General features: G+C 39.1%; 1 protein-coding gene across 2 annotated transcripts in view; it reads left to right on the forward strand.

The window, feature by feature from the left end:
• sbf2 (SET binding factor 2) overlaps positions 1-20,625 on the forward strand; it is a 118,117-nt gene that overhangs the window by 51,771 nt on the left and 45,721 nt on the right. For both annotated transcript variants that reach the window (XM_046857382.1, XM_046857383.1), the window contains exons 7-16: positions 3,565-3,697; positions 4,477-4,585; positions 4,671-4,784; positions 4,924-5,001; positions 5,269-5,382; positions 6,943-7,071; positions 7,219-7,317; positions 7,786-7,990; positions 8,201-8,310; positions 10,008-10,157. In XM_046857382.1, the coding sequence (XP_046713338.1) occupies positions 3,565-3,697; positions 4,477-4,585; positions 4,671-4,784; positions 4,924-5,001; positions 5,269-5,382; positions 6,943-7,071; positions 7,219-7,317; positions 7,786-7,990; positions 8,201-8,310; positions 10,008-10,157 (1,241 nt within the window). The remainder of the gene's footprint in view (positions 1-3,564; positions 3,698-4,476; positions 4,586-4,670; positions 4,785-4,923; positions 5,002-5,268; positions 5,383-6,942; positions 7,072-7,218; positions 7,318-7,785; positions 7,991-8,200; positions 8,311-10,007; positions 10,158-20,625) is intronic.

A 20,625-nucleotide genomic window follows, 5' to 3' on the forward strand; every position in this document is an offset into this window, starting at 1 on the left:
ATTAGACTTGCTAACCATTTTCACTTCAGTAACAGTTCAAAGGATTTTGCCTTGCAGCTTATTAAGCTAGACACTGACAGTTGATTGATAGTTGACCAGCAATTGCTTTAAAATAACTTGCAGTTTATTAGACTTTATTAACAGATTATTAGACTTTACTGCACGTTTATTAGACTTGACAAGCAGCTCATTCATGGTTTCTGTGGGTCTTGAAGTCTAAAAAAAGGTCACAAATTTAAAAAGCTAGATTGTAGGCCTAAAAATGTCTTAAAATTCACTGTACTAGGTCTTTAATAATTTTAACTTAAAAAAGTTTCCAATGTCCATGTAACACTACCTTTAATGATCACTGAAATTCTTTTGCAGCACTTTAGACTGTTTTTGTTTGTTTCTGTGGTGTTGCAGTTCTTTTTTTCCCCAGTTCAAATATAATTAGCTGTATTTTGACTACAAATGATACTAACATGCAACAGCCATTCAGCTGTCTGTTATTGGTGCGAATCTCTTTTGGATCGTGCCATAGACGTAAAACGGATTTTATTTTTCAGCTGTGGCGAAGTGGAAGTTTAGCAGTACTTGGCTTAAAAAATATATATTTAGAGCTCGGTTAATGTGGTGATACAGGTCTTAAATTTTATTTTTAATGGTCTTCACTAGGTCTTAAAAAGTCTTAAATTTGACTTTGTGAAACTTGCAGAAACCCTGTCATTGCATTTGACTTGCAGTTCAGTGGATGCGATTAGTAGTGCATTAGATTTGCTAGTTGTGAAAGTGTATCAGACTTCCTAAGTAGCTCATTATTAATGATAAGCATTGAAGAAATCATCTTTCGGGTTAACATTTACAGCCATGAGATTCCTATAATGATGTTGTTAGATGTTTGAATGGAAGGAGCGTGTTGGCTTCGCTTCTGTGCATGTTCTATTTTATATTCTACACAGAGTTTAAATGTTTTGAGTCGCTGATTGAGAAAGTAAACTGTTGCAGATCTTGCAGCGCTCACAAGGATATCGTGCACTAATCCTATAAGTGCATACTTTCTACCACATCCGCTGTGACACGTAGCTGTGCCGTGTTTTCAGGCACATTTCCTTTTACATGAGGAAAAGGCGAAGGAAACATCAAACAGTCCCAAGGAGTGGAAATAATTCTCTCATCTAATAAAACGAAACCGCTGAGTGCTGAATGCAGGGTATCGCATGAAATCGATAGGTAGTGACCTCCTGTGGAATGCTGTAATAGTTTACATGCGTATATTCGCAGACGTCCATAAACGTTTTATCAGCGATGCACTTACCTGGAATATTAATTAAAGGTTGAGAGTTTATATAACGGACAAATTATCCGCATCTCGATGCTCCCTGCGCCTGGCTTACGTCAAGCCGTGGGTGCACGTGTTTTACGTTCGCCCAAATCGAGACAACAGTGGTGATTAGCCTCATATGTGTAGTGTATGAATGTGAATTCCAGAATATTCAGCGAGCACTTTATATTTTCTTGGATTGTCCGGCGCGTCTACGTGCTCCGCTAAAGCCACAGATGGTTGTGCTGAAACGCAGGCGAGATTCTTGTAGATTTGAAACAAGTTTTAACCAACGACAAACAAAAGCAGGATTTAGTGGAAGTGATGACTCGGCTGTTCTTCATTAACTACTTTTTTTGCGATTTTTGAGATTAAGGATGCACTGTCAAAGCGAATGATTTTCCTATCAGAGTTTCTTCTGCTTCTTCTTTTTTTTTTTTCTCTTTTCATGCCACATAGTTCTCTCTCAGTGAACCATGCAGCGTGCTCCAGCTTCCCCATCAGTATGAGAGTAACGCTCAGTCTTCAGAGTGCACTGACTGGCTGCCTGGTTATAAATTGTGTGGCGAAACAAACCACAGAAACTGGAAGCTCATCAAGTTGGTCATTCCGTTTTAGTTTTGTTTACCACGAGGTTCTAGGGCGTGCTCAAACAGCTGAGAGAGCTGGTGCAAAAGTGGGATATAAACAAAGGATGAAACCTTTCAGGATGCTTCTGAAGGACCACCACAGAGTTCACTGTTTGATCAGGTTTTGACCAATATATGTTTATTTTAATGATTACATCAAACCTTTTGATCAGTTTATTACTTGTTATAGCAGCTGTAAACACTTGTTCCTCCATTAAACTCTATTATTTCTCTCTTTTTAGGCAAAAAAATGGCAGATAAATAATAATAAACAATTTTAAATGAAGACAACCAAACAAATTGTTAGTTGATAAATTGTTGCAGACGTCCTAGTTGTAATATGTGTGGGGTTTTTGGAAGTGTGTGTGTGTGTTTGGTTTGTGGCCTGGCAGAATGTTTTACAGAATCACCAAATAAACCACCAAATCCCTGAATCCCAAATCCCATCACTCATCTTTTGGTCTCAAGTCAAACGTTACGAACGTCCTTGTCTCATTGGCGGAACAGGAAGTAGTTCGTCTGCAGCATGCCCTCAGCTTGTTGTCTGTCGGCCTGCCTTTATTTGGGGTCGGAAATGGATCAGTGTTTCCAGCTGATAAGTAAATACCTCAAGGTTGGAGAGGACAGAGAGAGTGTGTGTGTGTGTGTGTGTGTGTGTGTGTGTGTGTGTGTGAGTGGGGGTGATGATATCTGACAGATTATGAAACCTGTTGTTTTCTGTTTCGCTGATGTTTAGAGGCCAAGGACACCAGCTGGGGATGTAAACATGGTGGAGTTGCAGACATAAATCTAAAAAATTACAATCTTTCTTGAGAAGTTTGTTAATTTTCTGCATGGTGGATATTTGTGGATGGCAATAAAATTTTTCGGGAAGCTCTGCGTCCCAGGAAGTTGATTGAGCATTGACGAAGGGGGAAAAAAAAGTGCTTGTTCATTTCCCAAGCCTTTACATCATCGGTTGTTGGTCATTTGTTGCTCGTGTTCATGTCATGTTCCTGTTTGCCTGTGACTGTCAGACTTTGACACATAGCTGAATGGTTGACCCCAGGGCCATTCATGCGGATGCCTGTGTCAGTAGCTTGGCCCTCTCTAATCTATCCCCCAACCTGTGATTAATGATCTCCTTGGTATGTTGATAACAAACAATAACAGGAACCGTAAACCATTTCTCTCCTCCTGACTGTCGATTTGCTGTGTCCTTTTATTTATATTGTTTACCAAACGATAAAGCCCCTCTATCCTGTGAACATATTGCGATTATCCTGCTACATAAGGAGCGATGATTTACATGGAACGCGAGCTGCTGTGATTGCTTGCAGAATAGCGTGAAATTATTCCGCGTTCCAGGACCCTTGTGTAACGCTCGGTTTACTCGTCTGTTTCCCATTATTGTGGACATTCGGTCTTTGTTTTGGTCGCGTTTGGTTTTGCGACTGTCTCGTGGGCTAAAAATGAAATAATCAGCATTTTTGTTAGACTGTAGCATAACGCCATTCGTGACTTTGGTCTCGAAAACAACTCCGCTTTTATTTTTAGAAGGATTTTGTAATTCATAGCAGCATCTCCGGTCAACAGGCGTTTCCTAATAGAATGCATGTTAATAGCATTTTTATGTTGTTGATTTCATTTCAGGCATCCAGAATGTTCTGAGTCTTTTTTGCGCTGTTCTGACAGAACACAAGGTTCTGTTCCACTCCACCAGCTACCAGAGACTCGGCGAGGCCTGCCGTGCTTTAGAAGCACTGATGTTTCCTCTCAAATACAGGTGTGTAAAGAGAAAGAAAAATAGGTCAGACTGCACCAAAAGAGAAACACAGTCTCTTGGCATCTTTGTTTTCTCACAGTCTGTGTGAGAAAACACTTATCTGTTTCACACTACATAATAGCTTTTTGAATGAAGGAGGGGTTCTGTAAAGATAGTAGGCCACGAACATCATTTCCACAGATGTGGGTAAAAGGACTACAATGAAATTTCCAGCATTTTTCCACTGGGAATTTGATATGAAACACTACTGTGCCATGTGCTGATGTTAGCTTTTGTTTTGTTTTTGTTTTGTTTTTTTTCTTCTTCCAAGAATTACATAACATAATAAAGTGCAGCCGATTGAGTGAGTTGTTTTATAACCACCCACCCCCATTCAATAACGAAAGTACGTTCGTTATTGTAAAAAACAATTTATTAAAAATTGTACATGCTAACATTTCAACAAATACTTAAAAAACAGTATTTGTTTATTTTGGAAGGTTTTTAAATTTTAATTAGTGGAATCACTGAATTAATTTTATTTTCATTTTTGATTTTATTTGCCATTTGCTAATATTTACCTTACATTTATTTTGATGTAATTTTATATATTTTTTTCTTATTATTATTGTTTCTACACTCAGATTAATTTTTCATTGATTGATAACCCACTCAGAAACCCAGGGTTGTACCCTGGGTACAGACAATTGCACTTAACCTTCACAATGCTTTTGAGAAAATAATCTACTATAAGACCTGCAGCTGTAATCATCATTCTTGTGTGATTTTTACCCCTGCAGCTACCCTTACATTCCCATCCTCCCCTCCGGGCTGCTGGAGGTCCTCAGCTCGCCCACACCTTTTATCATCGGGGTGCACTCTATGTTCCAGAGTGAAATCCAGGAATTGGTGAGTTGAAGTAATTGTGCTGTTAAAATCTATTTCTATCAGCATTTCAGTGCTCTGATGTGTTTTTTTTTTTTATCAATCACAGTTGGACGTGATCGTCGCTGACCTGGATGGAGGAACGATAAAAATCCCAGAGTGTATCCATTTGTCTCAGCTTCCCGAGCCTCTCTTACACACTACACACAGCTCTCTGTCTATAGTGAGTTCACCCATATATACTCAGCACTAATCACATCTGCAAAATAATCTGTATTGACTGACTCAGCAGTCACCTCTTCTAATGACTTATTTCCAGCTAAAGCAATAAACCCCCATTTCTTTACTCTAACCTCATTCAGGTTTTGCACCCAGATCTGGAGATAGCTGATAACGCCTTCCCTCCTCCGCGCTCGGCTCCGTCCAACCTCAAGCTGCTGGTAAGTCTATAAATAATAACCCCCTTTCCAACCTGCCCTTCTGACCTCTGAGGCTGCTTTTTACCGGCACATCGTTGAAAAATATTCAACTTCACGATAAGTATCTGGTTCGAGATACTGGTTGCAGAATTCGCCGTTATTGGTTATCTGAAAGGAAAGTATTGATTTAAGCGTTTATCCTTCTTCATTAATGGTTTATTGCTCGAAAGTTCGTTAATGTCTCTGACTCACGACAGGTCACCTTCTCTCTTTATCTCTGACTGTCAGGACAAGGAGGTGAGAGCGGTCTTCCTGCGCTTGTTTGCACAACTGTTTCAAGGGTACAGGTCCTGTCTGCAGCTCATTCGCATCCACTCCGAACCCGTGATTCACTTTCACAAGGTGAGAGACGGCTCGCCAGGCCAAAGCACCCTGACATTAACCTCTGTCTATGGGGAGGGTTTATGAGGGTCCACCAGTGAGTGATTACTGTAACCGTCCTAGTCCTCTCCAAACCGGTCTAGACTCGCGCTCGCTGGCGCGTAATGCATTTCATATGTTTCGCTTGCAAAATTCTCTTCTGACTACAGCACACGATTAAGTAATCACTCTCAATGGCTATAAATACTAAGAAAACAGAAATTGCTTCGATGTGACTTAAAAACCATTGTCTGATCCAATCGCTCGCGCCATGACCACTTTCCGCTAACCTCCACCGTCATTATCACCAAATTGAAACATCATTTCTGTTTTACTTTCGACTTCAGTCACGTAGCCGTAGAAATATTTACCTAAATATCTTATCTCTCAGAAGAAATTCCTACCATATATTATATTCACATTTCTATAATGATCCTTAATTCAATATAATTAGTCCCAGATTCGATATAACATTTTAATAGTTGAGGTCAAGCACGGTGTTATTACAAAGATGTTAAGATATTTAAGATGTAGCGTAAGAAATCCAACCTAAATATCAGTGACATTAGAACGATGCTCAGAACAAATGAATGCAAAATGATTTTGATGCAGTTAATCATAGTAATGTGATACCGCCTTGTCATGATTGCAATACTGTACAGAGGAATGGTGTAGTTACTACTAATGAGCTGAGGCAGTTTAAAAAAATCTTATTTTAGCAGGTAGAAATTAGTTTTAAAAAATCATGGAGAGATTTGTGGGTTTTTTTTTTTTTTTTTAAAAGCACAGACCCATAAATTAACATCACAGTACCCTGAGGCTGGTGTGGAAAATAATGGTCTCTTTTTCATAATCCGACTGATTCTGGAGTACAGGGATAAACCGGGAGATAAGCAGAAACCACACTTTAGTTCATGAGCCAGTGACTGTGAGTGCCGACATTATCTCCTGGTGGCTCATCTCCATCCTGTGATGAGCCACATGCAAAGAATCAAAATGGCACTCGTTTGTACGTGTTTGCGTGCACCACTCTGTGTTGTTTTTATTTGCTTGGGAGGTCGTTTCCACAACAACCTCTCTGCACATCCTTCTCTGAGCACCCCACATGGCTCAGATTATGGTCAAGGAATGCAGCATGTTTCCCCATTAACTCTCAAGCATCCCTGTGTGCCAGCTGCTCTGAGGCCCAACGCTTTGCTCCATCCTTCTCACTCACCCGTTCTTCAAATACCCCCAAACACCACCTCAACCCAACTTACCCCCTCGCTGCAGTCGTCTGTTTATAGAACAAAGTCGTCTAATCATTTTTATCCACATAAACAGCGGCTGCTCTCAGGAATGCTGCGGCCGATCGAGCTGTTTGTTTGAGGACGTTCTAGTTTAGATAAGTCATTCTGTATCGCTTGAATCACACATGAGACATATGGAGTTTTTGGGAAATTTATTATAATAAGGATTGTCCCGGTGAAACATGACTCTAGTCATTGAATACACCACAACCTTTGACATCTTTCTTTTTCTTTTTCTTTTTTTTCTTTGCAGGCTGCTTTCCTGGGCCAGCGTGGGCTGCTTGAGAACGATTTCTTGCCTAAAGTGTTAGATGGCATGGCCTTCGCCGGGTTCGTGTCAGAGAGAGGGCCTCCATACAGAGCCTGCGATCTGTTTGATGAGGTGAACTTTAATGAGCACTCTTTTATCTCTGACCCTATCAGTGGAAGAGCAAGCTCATTCCCATTCTCATTCTCAATGATTCATATAGCATTGTTTCTGCACGAATCTGAGAAGTAAATATTGACTGAGATGCTGTTGTTCTGCTAGTTGGTGGCTTTCGACATGGTGCACTTTAAGGAGGAAGATGAGAATCCAAGCATACTGCAGAAGCACATGAGAGAGCTCTCCGAGCAGCTTTACCGTAACGTAAGCATATGAAACTTATCACCCTTTTCTTTAGGTTGCACATCTCTCTCTCTCTCTCTCTCTCTCTCTCTCTCTCTCTCTCTTTCTCTCTCTCTCTCTCTCTCTCTCTCTCTCTCTTTTTCATTTTGTTCTGACCTTTTTTCCTGACTCCATCTGGCTGTCCTTTTCGAACAAATTTCTCTGTTTTTCTCTCTCCTGCTCTGCTGCACTGTGTTGATTAAGCACTGCGCTTCTGCCAAATATTTGACCACTCATGCTGTCTACATGGACATTTCAGTTAGGACTAAGGGTTTGTTTATTGAACTTACAAGCATCTGGAGAGAAGCTTGGCTCAAGAGGATCTCTATGATCAACACAGTGCTTTTATTTATTTATTTTATTATTATTTTTTTTTTCACAGTTTTCCATCAATTAACCTTTTAATTCCAGGTAAATCCTGTGTTCATTTGCTGTCTGTTTGCTCCTCAGGAAAATCCCAACCCTCACATGGCCTTCCAGAAGCTACCTCGGCCCAGCGAGGGCTCTCATCTCCGCGTGCACGTGGTGCCCTTTCCCCTGATAGACAACGAAAAGGTCGGGGAGCTCATACAGGAGGGTCTGGCCAAACAAAGCCATTCCACAATCAGTGCACGAGTCGAGAAGAAATGCGTGGTGCCTGCAGGTCCCCCTGTGGGTGAGTATCGTTAGTACCAGGAAGGTCTCAAATGACCTAATGATAAAATTCCCATTAATTGAATGTTATAACTTCCGACCTTTACTAAATAAAGTGCTAAATAGAAGTTTATATTAGTGTTTTCCAGACCAAAATAATTTTGAATTTTCTTCTTGTGAAGTTAAATCTTTGTTTTTAACAGACACCTTGTTCTCTGTCTTTGGATTTCAGTGTCGCTCACAGGGAAGGTCAACTCTGTGTTCAACAGCGCCCGGCGTCTGGAGGTGGTACGAAGTTGCATTGGCTTTATCTTTGACAACAAGACACTGGAAACTGAGAAGGTGAGCAAAGGGAAAGAGCAGCATTAATACAGATTATACACACACACATACATATGCACACATCTGGACCAAGATGGCCCAGAGTTCAGACTGTATTACTCATGGCATTAAAATGAATATCACCATCAAACCTCCATCTGGGAGTCGTACGCATGCAGCAGCTGAGGAGGGAAGAAGGGTGAACAAACAGTCACACATACTCCCCTTATCTCCCACTCACTATCACATAGAGAAATATTATTCTAACATTAACATTAACTAGCGGCATTGTTTACTTTATGATCTCTTCAGCCAAATAACTTTATAAACCACCTAAACCACAGGGGTTGCCGAGAACTAATCCAAGTCTTTTTTATTCAATTAATTTTTTTTTTATGGATTCCCCATATAACAGATGTGGGATGGTAGCCAGTTCTTTCACGCACCCATTGAGTTTAATATAAAAGCCTTCGCTCCACTGTGACTTCAAAAATGTTGAACTCCACGCTAACTGCTCCACGGAGCCAGTAAAGCCGTCAGCACCGTGTCGCCATTTCCACACCGCTGATGGGTTTGAAAATTTGGACCGATTGCTTGCAAAACATTTCACCTGCCTCCAAAAACCTTATGCAATACAGGCCATTAAAAAAAATAATAATAATAATAAAAAAAAAAAAAAAAAAAAAAATATATATATATATATATATATATATATATATATATATATATATATATATATATATATATATATATATATAGAATATAATTAAATGACAAATTAGAGGGAAAAGGAACAGCTGTTTTATCTTTGGGGGCATTTATTGATGTTTTGCACCTGTTCCTTACAATTTAAGTTGCCATGCTTCCTCTCATTGATGATTTAATTAAATAATGGAAATAAATACAAAACTTTACTCTGTAATCTGCTTAACCAATGCAGTTATATTTTCAAAGTTCTAGTTCAGTGAAACTTATAGTACAATGAGAAACAATCCAATTTATTGTATAATAAAGTTCAGTGTTTCTTACAGCTATTCAGTGACCTCCAATGAGGGACATGCAGCTGGTCCTTATTTTCAAGTTGTTTCATTGGCCTTCTTTTTTTTTTTTTTTCTTTTTTTTTTCTTTCCCCTCTTCTTCTCATATATGGCATGGTGGGTCATATCAAATGTCATACCAGGCCCTAATTTGGGCGTCTCTGTTCTATCCAAGTGGCACGGTCTTGTCTAGTATGATCTGTATATACAGTGTAGAGGGGCAGACAAAATGTTTTGAAGGGGTGAAAATGTTCTAAATCATATGCTATATGCAACCCATATTTCTGGCTCAAGCCATCATCAGAACACCAATCGGGTGAAAGTCTTTTTGTGAAAACGACGTTCTTCGTATCATTGATGTATAAGGTCTATGCTATTCTGGTCTTTTGTAGTGGACTCACACTTACAAATGTGTATATGTACTACATATTTATAAATGTATATACATATGTGCTGTAGTCTGTGTGAGCATATGTGCATTTTATTTTAATTGTAGGAACTACTACAAAAAATTACAATATAAGGCTTCATAGACGTTTATAAATGTTTTTTCTCCAACAAAACAAAAATTGTTGACTGAAGGGATCTGGGTTTTGGATTTTTTTTCCCCTTCGTCTCCTTTATTTTTAGAGTGTTGAGTGATATGTGAATGTGGTGGTGTTTTGTCGGTATTGTGTGCAGGCTCTCCCTGCAGCGCTTCGTGCCCTGAAAGGCAAAGCAGCTCGACAGTGTCTGACCGAAGAGCTCAGTCTGCACGTGCAGCTGAACCGGGCCATCCTGGACCACCAGCAGTTCGACCACATAGTGCGCATGATGAACTGCGCCCTTCAGGTGGGACCCATCACGTACCTGCACTCACAAATACAGTTACAATGACTTGGGGCGCATGCCTACAATCCTGTAAAAGATACTTTGCAATTCTTTCCTAAAATTCATGACTTCCTTAGCGATTCTTCTACAGGTATTTAAGAGCTAAACCGCAAACGATAGCAGGGGAGAAAAGCACTAATAGCAAGCCTTTCCACCTTTTTTCCTAGAACTCCTGGTGTCTTTTTGTGAATTAAAGCAGGTTATGACGTCTGTGATGCTCTGTAATAAGTACAGAGGTGCACAGATGTGAGCTACAGCTTTATTACTCTAATTCGCCAGTTGTTATAGCACAAAGATATATATACATATATATAATATACTCCCCTATGTTTTACTCATGTTTTTCTAAAAAAGCTGTCATGTTACCATCAATCAGAGCGTAAACAAGGTCCTGCTGGTAGTCTTTTGTTTTACAGCTCCACATCATGAGGTTGGGGGATTTCATCAGCACGGCGCCGTTTTACTAGTCCGCAGCTTTTATGGAGTCACTTTGCGTTCCTGGCATATTTTGGTGCTCTGAACCTGCCAGTGGTTATTAGTCCCAACATCTGCAGCTGTAGTGGACTCGAGCGCTGCAGCAGCACTGCAGGTCACTGGATGTGGGAGCTGTAAAAGCAGTCAGGGGCATGAGCTGCAACACGGGTTGCGTCTATGACGGCGAGGTCAAATATGCGCTCCGTAATGTGTTTTTGCCCTTCGGCGCAATATTCGGAAAGGCACTGGTATGCTTCCTTGTCAGATTCCTGACCCTCGGCCAGTCCCGGCTCTTGTGTGTATTTGTGTAGAGAGGACAATGCGAATATCATCAACAAAATACATGCGTTTGTGTTGTTTATGTTTTTAATCACATTGATGTCCCAGGGTAATATAACTAAGGGTTCCTGGTAGGAGTATTTTCCCTTCATTGCCACAGTTTCAATATCTACACATGTGCGTGAAATATATACATCACAGCCTATATGCTTAAAGAATTTAGCGAGGAAAGCTTTCAAATCATAAAATTGATATATCGCAGAATCTGCAGCAGGGCATATTCTATTTCATAACAGGCCTCTGTTTTGTGTCGAGACCATCTTTTGGAGGTTACCGGCACATGGAGACGTCTTAATAGAAGCCACTTGTCCGATTGTAGAGCGCAACTATTGGGAATCATTAAATCCAAGTCTCATCCAAGAGAGGCCAGCGGGTTCAGTATGTCCACTCGCTTTCAAAAACAGAAACACACCGACATCTTTATTTATTTAATTATTTTTTTATAATACTGGACATGTGCTACATTGTCCAAGGAATGTCTCAATGGATGTAACAGATATGATTTTATTGTACTGACCCAGTGTCTTCTTAAAAAAACATTCACATATTTTCTTTTACAGTCGCGCAGAAAAGATAAATCTTCCTGTGTCACCTCTATTTAATAGGCACATGCGAGTAGTGTTGGGAGAACTTGAACAGATTTGCACCAGGCACCTGTAGCAGCAAAGTTTTTGGGACACAAAGTTTTAATGATCTTTTTTATTATTTAAAATCAGGGGCACTGGTTACACTGGGGATAATAAAACTCTCATCCAAGTATGCAGTCTAAATATTAGTCGCACATCAAAGGTGAGAGTCTGGTCGGCGACGATTAGAAGAATTACAAGAATTTTTTTAATCATTTCGAATTCCTAGGCTTTCAGTTCATAGAACACTTTAATTCTCGCTCCTGTATTAAATTCTTCCAAACATCTCTTCCTGCAAGGAGCCGGGAGTTGAGGGATTAGTTTCAGATGAACTGGAAAAGAAACAGAAATAGCAGATAGCTTGCTCTCGAATTGTTTTCACATCTCATCGCCTCGCTTAATACAGACAAAGGGAGGTCCAGCACAAAAAGTGCTGACATACGACAGCCAGTGGCGGTGCCAGTACTTGTTTATGAGATGTGTATGTAATGACCTCGATGCTTAAAAATGAGCACACACACATGCACAGCCCAAGAGAGAAAAGATCTGCTCCTCGTTTTTTTGTCTTATCAGCCTCCTTGTCAGACATGTCAATGTCGTAATCGAGCATAATAGCTCATTAGTGTAAATAGATGGACTGCGCTTTTGTCTATGTTTGAGAAACGCGGCGCATTCCTGCACACACTCGTAGCGAGGTCAAGGCGTTATGGGATCCACATGGGGTCCTGGATGCCGGCGTGATTTTCTGGCTTGTTTTTTTGCACAACAGACGACATGTTTTGTTCGTTCCTCTGTTGTCAGTGCGCTGGTTTCACTAACTAAAACAGTGCACGCTATAGTTACATAAGCGTACGGGCTGTACATTAGATCAGAGGTGAAATAATATTCGCCACAGGGGAGGGAAAATTTTTGCTAATAGACTTCTCTAAAAATTCAAGCCCATGTGTTTCTATGAACAAGTTATACCCACATGTGCACTAAATCAGCTGGATATTTATGCACAGGCATATGTGAAGCTGTTGGAGCTCTATAATCTATTTCCAGATAGAGGCGAAGCAAAAGGCACAACCCTGTCAATCAGCACTCAGCACTAAATGATCAGATACAGTGCTTAAAAGCTTGAGGGAAACCCATTTGTCAGTGAAGGGCTTTTTGTCTTGTCTCCTAACACTTTGAGATGAGCTGGTGTTATCTGGAAACGATGATGCCTGCTCTGCTCATTGTCCGTTTTCTCTGTTTAGGAACTGCTGCATTAGTGTCTACATGCTTGTTCCTGTGACTCCTGCATTCCTGAATCAGCACTGAGCTTCTGTTTATAAGTCCTTTACATGCTATGAATATTCATGAGTAACACAACTCTGTATTAGGGGCAGCACATCTGCTGGTGGGGTCAGCTCAGGTTTCTTTTTTTGCAAATGAGCGAATAATGCTGTCGAATTAATCATTCCTGGTGCATGGCATCAGCCAGCTTCAGTCTTTACAATATTCAACTGTTGCTGTTCAAGCAGTCCATAAATGAAGAGCTTTAATAACCACAAGGCCTAGATAACAAACATGCTAATAAGTATAATTGTAGTATTTAGAGTAGAGTCTTGTTTGGATTTGGACTGGTGCGTGGGTGAAGGCTATAGTAATGGACCAAATTTTGGGATAGGATGTTGAGCAACACAAGCAGAGGCTCTGCAGGGGAGACAAGAGTGCAAAAGCATCCTGGCATCCAAGCCATTTCCTGCACAGTGACAGATGACTTAGCTATGAGACTTGGAAAAACGTTGGAATCCGTTACTTAATGCTGTGCATGTGGGTGGTGTTCTGCAAGCAGTCTTTTTTGCTGTTTTAAATCTAGTATCCTTAAACGTTTATTGGCTTGTTGGAAGAAGAAAAAAAAAGTTTTCGATTTCTGAACAGTTGTGATTCGCACTGTAATTCATGTTCAGCCCTTTGAAATAGGGTCTGTCAGAAGTCCTGGTCATTGTAGTCATATGACAAATACAACAGCTCAAACATCACCTACTTGAGGCAAAAAAGAAGTCCAAAAGATTGACAGACAGGAGTTGACAGCCAATCAGGAGGGAGGGAGGGAGGAAGGAAGAGAGAGAGAGAGAGAGAGAGAGAGCGAGAGAGAGAGAGAGTCAATTTAATATTTAAATAAATAAATTTTTAAATGTAGATTATGGAGCTCTTTTTGTTTCTGCTTTTATTTGTTTTTGAAATAGCCCGCTAGTGATTAACATTTCCTGTTCATCATTAACTCGGTTTATATCCTGTCACTTGAGTCATTTTGCTTGGTTCTGCCTATATGTATTTGTGTTTTAGCAAATCATAACAAAATGATCTGCAGTGCAATCGAGGTGACAGTTTTTGTTCTTTACATTGACCAGCACCGTTCTCCTGGTCTCTTCAAGAACTGTGACACACTTTATTTTTTATTATCATTATGTATCAGTAAAAATGAGGTAACAGCAGCACACGATTAAATCCTCAGATACTTGAGCCACATCCCAAACTGCATACTAGCAAAACTCTTATTCAGTACAGCATTACAGGACTCAGCATTCAGCTCTGAGTTTAATCCTCTCGTGGACACGCGGCGTCGATCATCCCATCGTGTAGTCTGTCAACAATAACTGCGTTCTACACCTCTTAAGTGCAATCCAGCGTAAAAACATGCCAAATCAAACATGCGGATGGTCCGCTGTGGCGACCCCTAACGGTAGAAGCCAAAAGAATGTATTTATAATAAATAAAAAAAAGCAATAATTGTAAGAAATATATATACACACACACAGTGGTGTACACACATTTCTTATTTTTCAGATCATCAAACTGATTTAAATATTAGTAAAAGATAACACAAGTGAACACAACATGCAGTTTTTAAATAAAGGTTTTTATTATTGAGGGAAAACTAAATCCAAAAGTACATCACCCTCTGTGACCTCTTGTTAAAACTGTACTTTATCACACCTGAGTAAAATTTCTCTAGCCACACCCAGGCCCGATTACTGTCACACCTGTTCTCAATCGAGAAATCTCTTAAATATGACCTGCCTGACAAAATGAAGTAGACCAAAAGATCCTTAAAAGCTAGACATCATGCCCAGATCCAAAGAAATTCAGAAACAAATGAGACTATCAGTCTGTAAAAGGTTATAAAGGCATTTATGCAGACATGCAAAAAAATAAGAAATCAGGAAGGGGGCAAACACTTTTTTACACCACTGTATATATGTAAGTGTGTGTGTGTGTGTGTGTTTTTGTGTGTGTGTGTGTGTGTGTGTGTGTGTGTGTGTGTGTGTTTAAAACATATATTCATTGCCCGTCCAAAACAAGTGTCACACACTAATATTTTGTTGGACCGTCTTTGTCACTGCATTGTCATCTTGGAATATGCTGTGCCATCAAGAAGAAAAAATCCATTAATGGAAAATCCTGGTCAGTCAGTATATTCAGGTAGTCAGCTGATCTCATTGTTGGGGCACATAACGTTGCTGAACCCAGATCATAGCACTGCCCCCACAGGCTTGTACAGTAGGCACTCAGCATGATGGGTTCATCCACCTCTCTTCTTACCCTGATGTGCCTATCACTCTGGAACAGGGTAAGTCTAGACTAATCAGACCACATGACATTCTTCCATTGCTCCAGAGTCCAATCTTTAGTCTCCCTACCAAATTGAAGTTTTATATTTCGATTAGCCTCACTGATAAGTGGTCTCTAGATGATGTAGGTGCACAGTTGTGGTGGTAGTGTAGAGGTAAAATGGTTTTCACCCTCCATATGTAAAATGTCTCTCTCTCTGTAATGCCACGTGTTGTTATATTGCGTTTTTGTACAGTATTGATGGTTTCTATAATTGCGACGTGATAGTGGTGTATTAAGAGGTGAATAAAGTTGGGTAGGTCCCCACTGGAGCCCCAGGTACCAAATGATATATTTATATATGTTCCATTTTAGAATTAAAAAGGGTAAAAAAGTTTTATTTTCAAAACAAACATATTTTGAATTCCGGCTCTTTAAATGTGCATTAAAAATACTTGTGTAGATACGAATGTGTAGGAAAAAAAAAAAGGAATTATTCATTAAGCCTTTGTAATGCTCACACTTATTTTTTTAAACGTGTCCCTTCAATAATCTCTCAAAAACAGTAGTTTAAACGCTATCCAAATTTTGATACAGTTATTATTATAACCAACAGATGAACTTATCAGTGTGGAATGACCCAAATCAAGGTCAAGGTCACAGTAAGGTCAAATGTTTGAAATAGTTATTTGTCAGTAACTTCCTCTGTGTCTTAAACACGCTTTGAGAGTATTTTTGATGAACGAATTAGGACTAGACTAGCTATTCTTAGACAGAATAGTGATTAAAAGCTTTAAGAAAAAGCACTCAGGAATCCATTTTTTAATCTTCTCTCATTCCATTCGCTGTTTAATTTTAAAATCCTTTCACAGCATTCACTTACTGAGATAATATCTCTCTCTCTTTCTGTCTGTCCGTGTGCGTGAACACAGAGACAGCGTACTGGGAAGCTGTGATACAGATCATTCCTATTGCAAACTATTTGACTTTTTGTAGCAACAGGTAAACAGGTAAACCTCACGCAGCACCATCAGCCCTGGTCTTTCACTTATTCATGCTGGCTGAACAAACAATTGCGGATGACTGGATGTTATTCACCAGTTCACTGAGCAAATATTGCAGGCGAACAAATATACAGGAAAGCTTTGCACAGGCTTGTCATGAAGCACCTGGTTTTTAGAGGTCATTGTGCTATTTTTGCACCCCGGCACACGTATTTCTCTTCACACCCACGCAAATCTTTTTCTCAGAACCTCGAAAGAGTGTGAAGTAATGCGGTAAAGCAGCAGTACAGGAAGCTGATCCGTCTTTATTTCCCAGCCTTAGTGTGTACAAAAGTCAACGGGCCAGAGGGAAGTGGGTCACATGGTGTAATGCATGTTGAGAAGCGCACACACACACTCGCGCAGACAGTTCTGTAGGAGCACGTACTCTATGGACTCAAAGCAACCTGACTCATGGACACATGAGCTCGTCCTGCATTCCTGTGTAGCTGAGTAAAAGCATCATACGTGCTGCAGCTCACAGGAAACAATAGTTTTTTTATAATCTGCACTTTAGTTCCTAACTGCTAAGGCGTGGTGTCTCGATTATGCACGTTTACTGTAGCGTTTACTGTTTGTCTGTTTGGCTATCTATTCCTGGACTTGCATATTTTTTTTTATTTCTTTTAAGAATTTCTAAATTTGCATGCTGATTTTTTTTACCCTCGTCCTGTTTGAAGCAGGATGAATTTAATAACCTGGATGTTTTCTGGCCAGTGGAGTGTCACGGTATGCTGATTGGTTCAATTCAGCCCTTTATTAAAGCCATGTCTTGAGCATCAAAGGCGAATCAGTGTCCAACATTAACTGTCCAATCTGGTCTAATTCACATCGGAGTGTTTTGATCGGTTCCTAATATAACCTCTAACCAGCAGCAGAAACTCTGACTCTCTCTGATTTCCCATAAAGCATCGTGGTGTTAATTATTGAGAAATTGTTGATCTAAAAGTTCATGTTGGCGGATTGTAAAACAAGTTCACTCTTGTCATCTATTGCATGACTGTTCTGCATAATTGGGCTCTTGATTTTCTGCTTTAGCTTTTTTTTTTTTTTTTTACTTCTTTCATATTTTTTTTTCTAGTTATGCTTTGTTTCATTAATAACGACTACTAGCTGTTTTCCTGTTTAAGATTCCTCTTCTACTTTCTCTTCCTTCTCCTTCTCTTCTTCTTCTTCCTCTTCTGATTATCAGCCAAAATTTCTGAATATAGCATGTACTAAGTGCAAAGAGTTTTTCTACCTGATTTATTGAATCATGGTGTTCCTGTTCCAGAAGCTTAAGATGGCCAAAATGACTACTAACTTCCATAAAAAAATTCCACATCCGTAAAACTCTCTTTAGGCTTCAAGCCATTGCAGCTCATAAGGATGTATTTTTGGATGTACTGATCAGACGTACGCTTTGCTGTAACAATTCATTAAAAAAAAACTTCCATATATACACTTACATGTAAATACATCTGAGTTCACTTGTAAAAAAAAAATACCAACATTCTTTTATTTCATTTTCTAGAAATTTTACAGCATTGCAACCGATTCAAAGCACTGATACTGGAGACGACTTCTTAAAATGTTAAACATCTCATCACTGAAAATGTGGCCTTTTCAAAGTTTACTCCTCAATGATAAAACTATGATATACGGACAGCAATAAAATGACCACATGAGGTACGGGTTTCTAGCGGGTCATTTCTACGAACCCAGATGTTTCGACGGTCACTCAGAATCACAATAAATCCTCAAGCAGGCGTCCAGCATGCTTTTTTTTTTTTAATGATTTTATTTTCTTTTTCATCCTGAAAATGCTTTCCCAGGTCCATTTTTTAAAGGAATTTTTTTCCCTGAAAAATATTTAATATCAGCAAGCAACAGGAGTCAAAAACATTCTTATTTTTCCTAACGTGAGATAACATCTGCAAAGAAACTCACAGAAGTGTGTATATGAACTGCGCTAAAATGATCAGACAGGTGCTGAGTTTTTGTATTTTTTTTTGTGGAAAAACAGCAGGTACTTCGACCTGTAATTATCTCTGAGGACAGAGAAAAATACAGACGTGGCCAATTCGAGTGGAAATAAAATCACACAGGGCTCCTGTGATATAGGAAATGATCCTCGAACATGATGTCTTTCTAATCCTCTCTGAATAGGGCTTTAGTATTGATTTTTATTGTTACAAAAAAGAAAAGAAAAGAATATTTTATTTGAACAAGTGGATTCATATAAACCTGTGTTTTTGTAGCTGTACTTCCGTCAGCTTCTATTAAAAAAAATTATCAGCACTTTTCAACCAATCAGATTAAAGCTTTTATCCCGTTTGAAGCACTATCTGAATGGGATTAGATGTAAACACGGTGCTGGGGTTAGGGCTGCAACTAACGATTATTTCGAATTAATCAGTTAATTAATTAATTAATTTATATTATTTGCTTATTATAACTATTCAAGCCACATATTGAGTTTAACTATATATAATTTTGACATTTTAAATATATACTTATACTCATTTTAAAGCTTTATTTACTCATGCTTTTTTTATTTTTTTATTTTTTTATTTTTTTTATTTATTTTTTTTTTTTACAGAAACATTTGTGCATGCAAGGTGTAAATTGTGTAAATTAAGATTTGCAATGTTTTTAATGATGATTGCAGATGACAAGTTGACAACCATGCATAAAAAAATAGACATTTTGCTCAGTTTTGAATTTAAGTTTTGTATGATATTTAAATGATATATGCATAAATTAAATAAACAAACGCAGTAAATCACGTTTAAAAATAAAGAAGTTACTGTTGTAGTAGGCAAAAATGCTATAAAAACAGAATGGAACGGAGAAATGCTAACAGACCTGCTAAAAATAAAAAATATGCATTGGTGTACAAATGCATAAGCATTTGCTGAAAACCACAACAGTGACTAAAAATGTAATCGATGACTGCTGCTGTTATTTGCTGCTTTTAGATTTAATTGAATCCATCACGATGTCGCGAGCGAGCTGATTGCGCAACCTGATGCTCGCGAGGCACGACGGAACACATCCAGTGCAACTGTCACAAAGTTACAAACAGTTTACACAATAGCACTTCAATCATCTGTACTATTTTCTATTAATACAAATACTAGAAAATACTATTTGTAGGATTATACAGTTTCTGCTTCCAGTGCTGATGTTTCACCTTCATCCGTGACACCAGTGTGTTTTCTGTTTTTGTGTTCGTTTACCGTCACGCTAAACTGTAACTTGAGCAGCCCCACTAATCGATAACGGCATTCGTTGACAATAAATTTCATTATCAATTTTATCGATTAGTTGTTGCAGCCCTGCCTGGAGTAAATGCTCCTTTTAAAGGACACTGTATTTCAGGCTGGATTAGCTGTCAGTGTTTTTGTCCTTCTCTTAGAAGAAGAAAAAAAAATAAATAAAAAATTTTATGATGTTTTTTCCTCAAACTCATTGCTCATATAAAAGATTTCGTTCCTGTTTAAATACGCAATATTTCATTTGCAGCTGCTGCCTCACGTTGGGGGAAAAAGTATACATTTGGGTGCTGTTACATGGCGTATTTAATCGAGTGTTCCTCCTCATACAATAAACACTTTCCAAAGCTTTTACTTTAGAATAAAATCCAGTGTCTCTGCAAACGTATGGAAGTTGTGAATGAAGCATGATCATGGATCACATGATACGAATGTACAAGTTCATAGAAAACACTGGGACAATGCACGATATTCACCCCTGAGAAACGTAAAAAGAAAAAATATATAATCAGGTAAACTGATCCAATCCGACTAAGGCTACTGTTTCTTTCTTTCTTTCGGCTTCTCCCATTAGGGGTCGCCACAGCGGATCATCCGTTTTCATGATCCGCATGTTGGATTTGGCACATGTTTTTACGCTGGATGCCCTTCCTAACGCAACCCTCCCCATTTATCCAGGTTTGGGACCGACACTAAGAGTGCACTCGCTTGTGCAACCCTAATAGCTGGGGTTGGTTTCCTGACCGGGAATCGAACCCGGGCCACATTTTTAATTGTTTGAAATTGACAAACAAATGAATGTGTAAAAGCAGTGAAAAAGCGTGAAGGCTGTAATCGCTAAGCTGCCACTACAGGGCCCTTGAGCAAGGCACTTAACCCTCAACTGCTCAGTTGTGTAAGTGCGATCATTAATAAGTCACTCTGGATACGATGCCTTAATTCCATAAATGTGAATGGATGCATGCAAGAATCAAATTTGATTGTTGTTTAAATCCAAGTCTAATTTTGCATTCAGCAGTTTCTGGGATTCTAAAAAGGTTCCAGAGTTTATCAGCTTAAAGAATTATACAAATTGTAGGATAGTTGATTATCAATGGATATACAAACT

Source organism: Silurus meridionalis, chromosome 9, assembly GCF_014805685.1.
Source record: "Silurus meridionalis isolate SWU-2019-XX chromosome 9, ASM1480568v1, whole genome shotgun sequence".
Lineage (NCBI taxonomy): Eukaryota > Metazoa > Chordata > Actinopteri > Siluriformes > Siluridae > Silurus > Silurus meridionalis.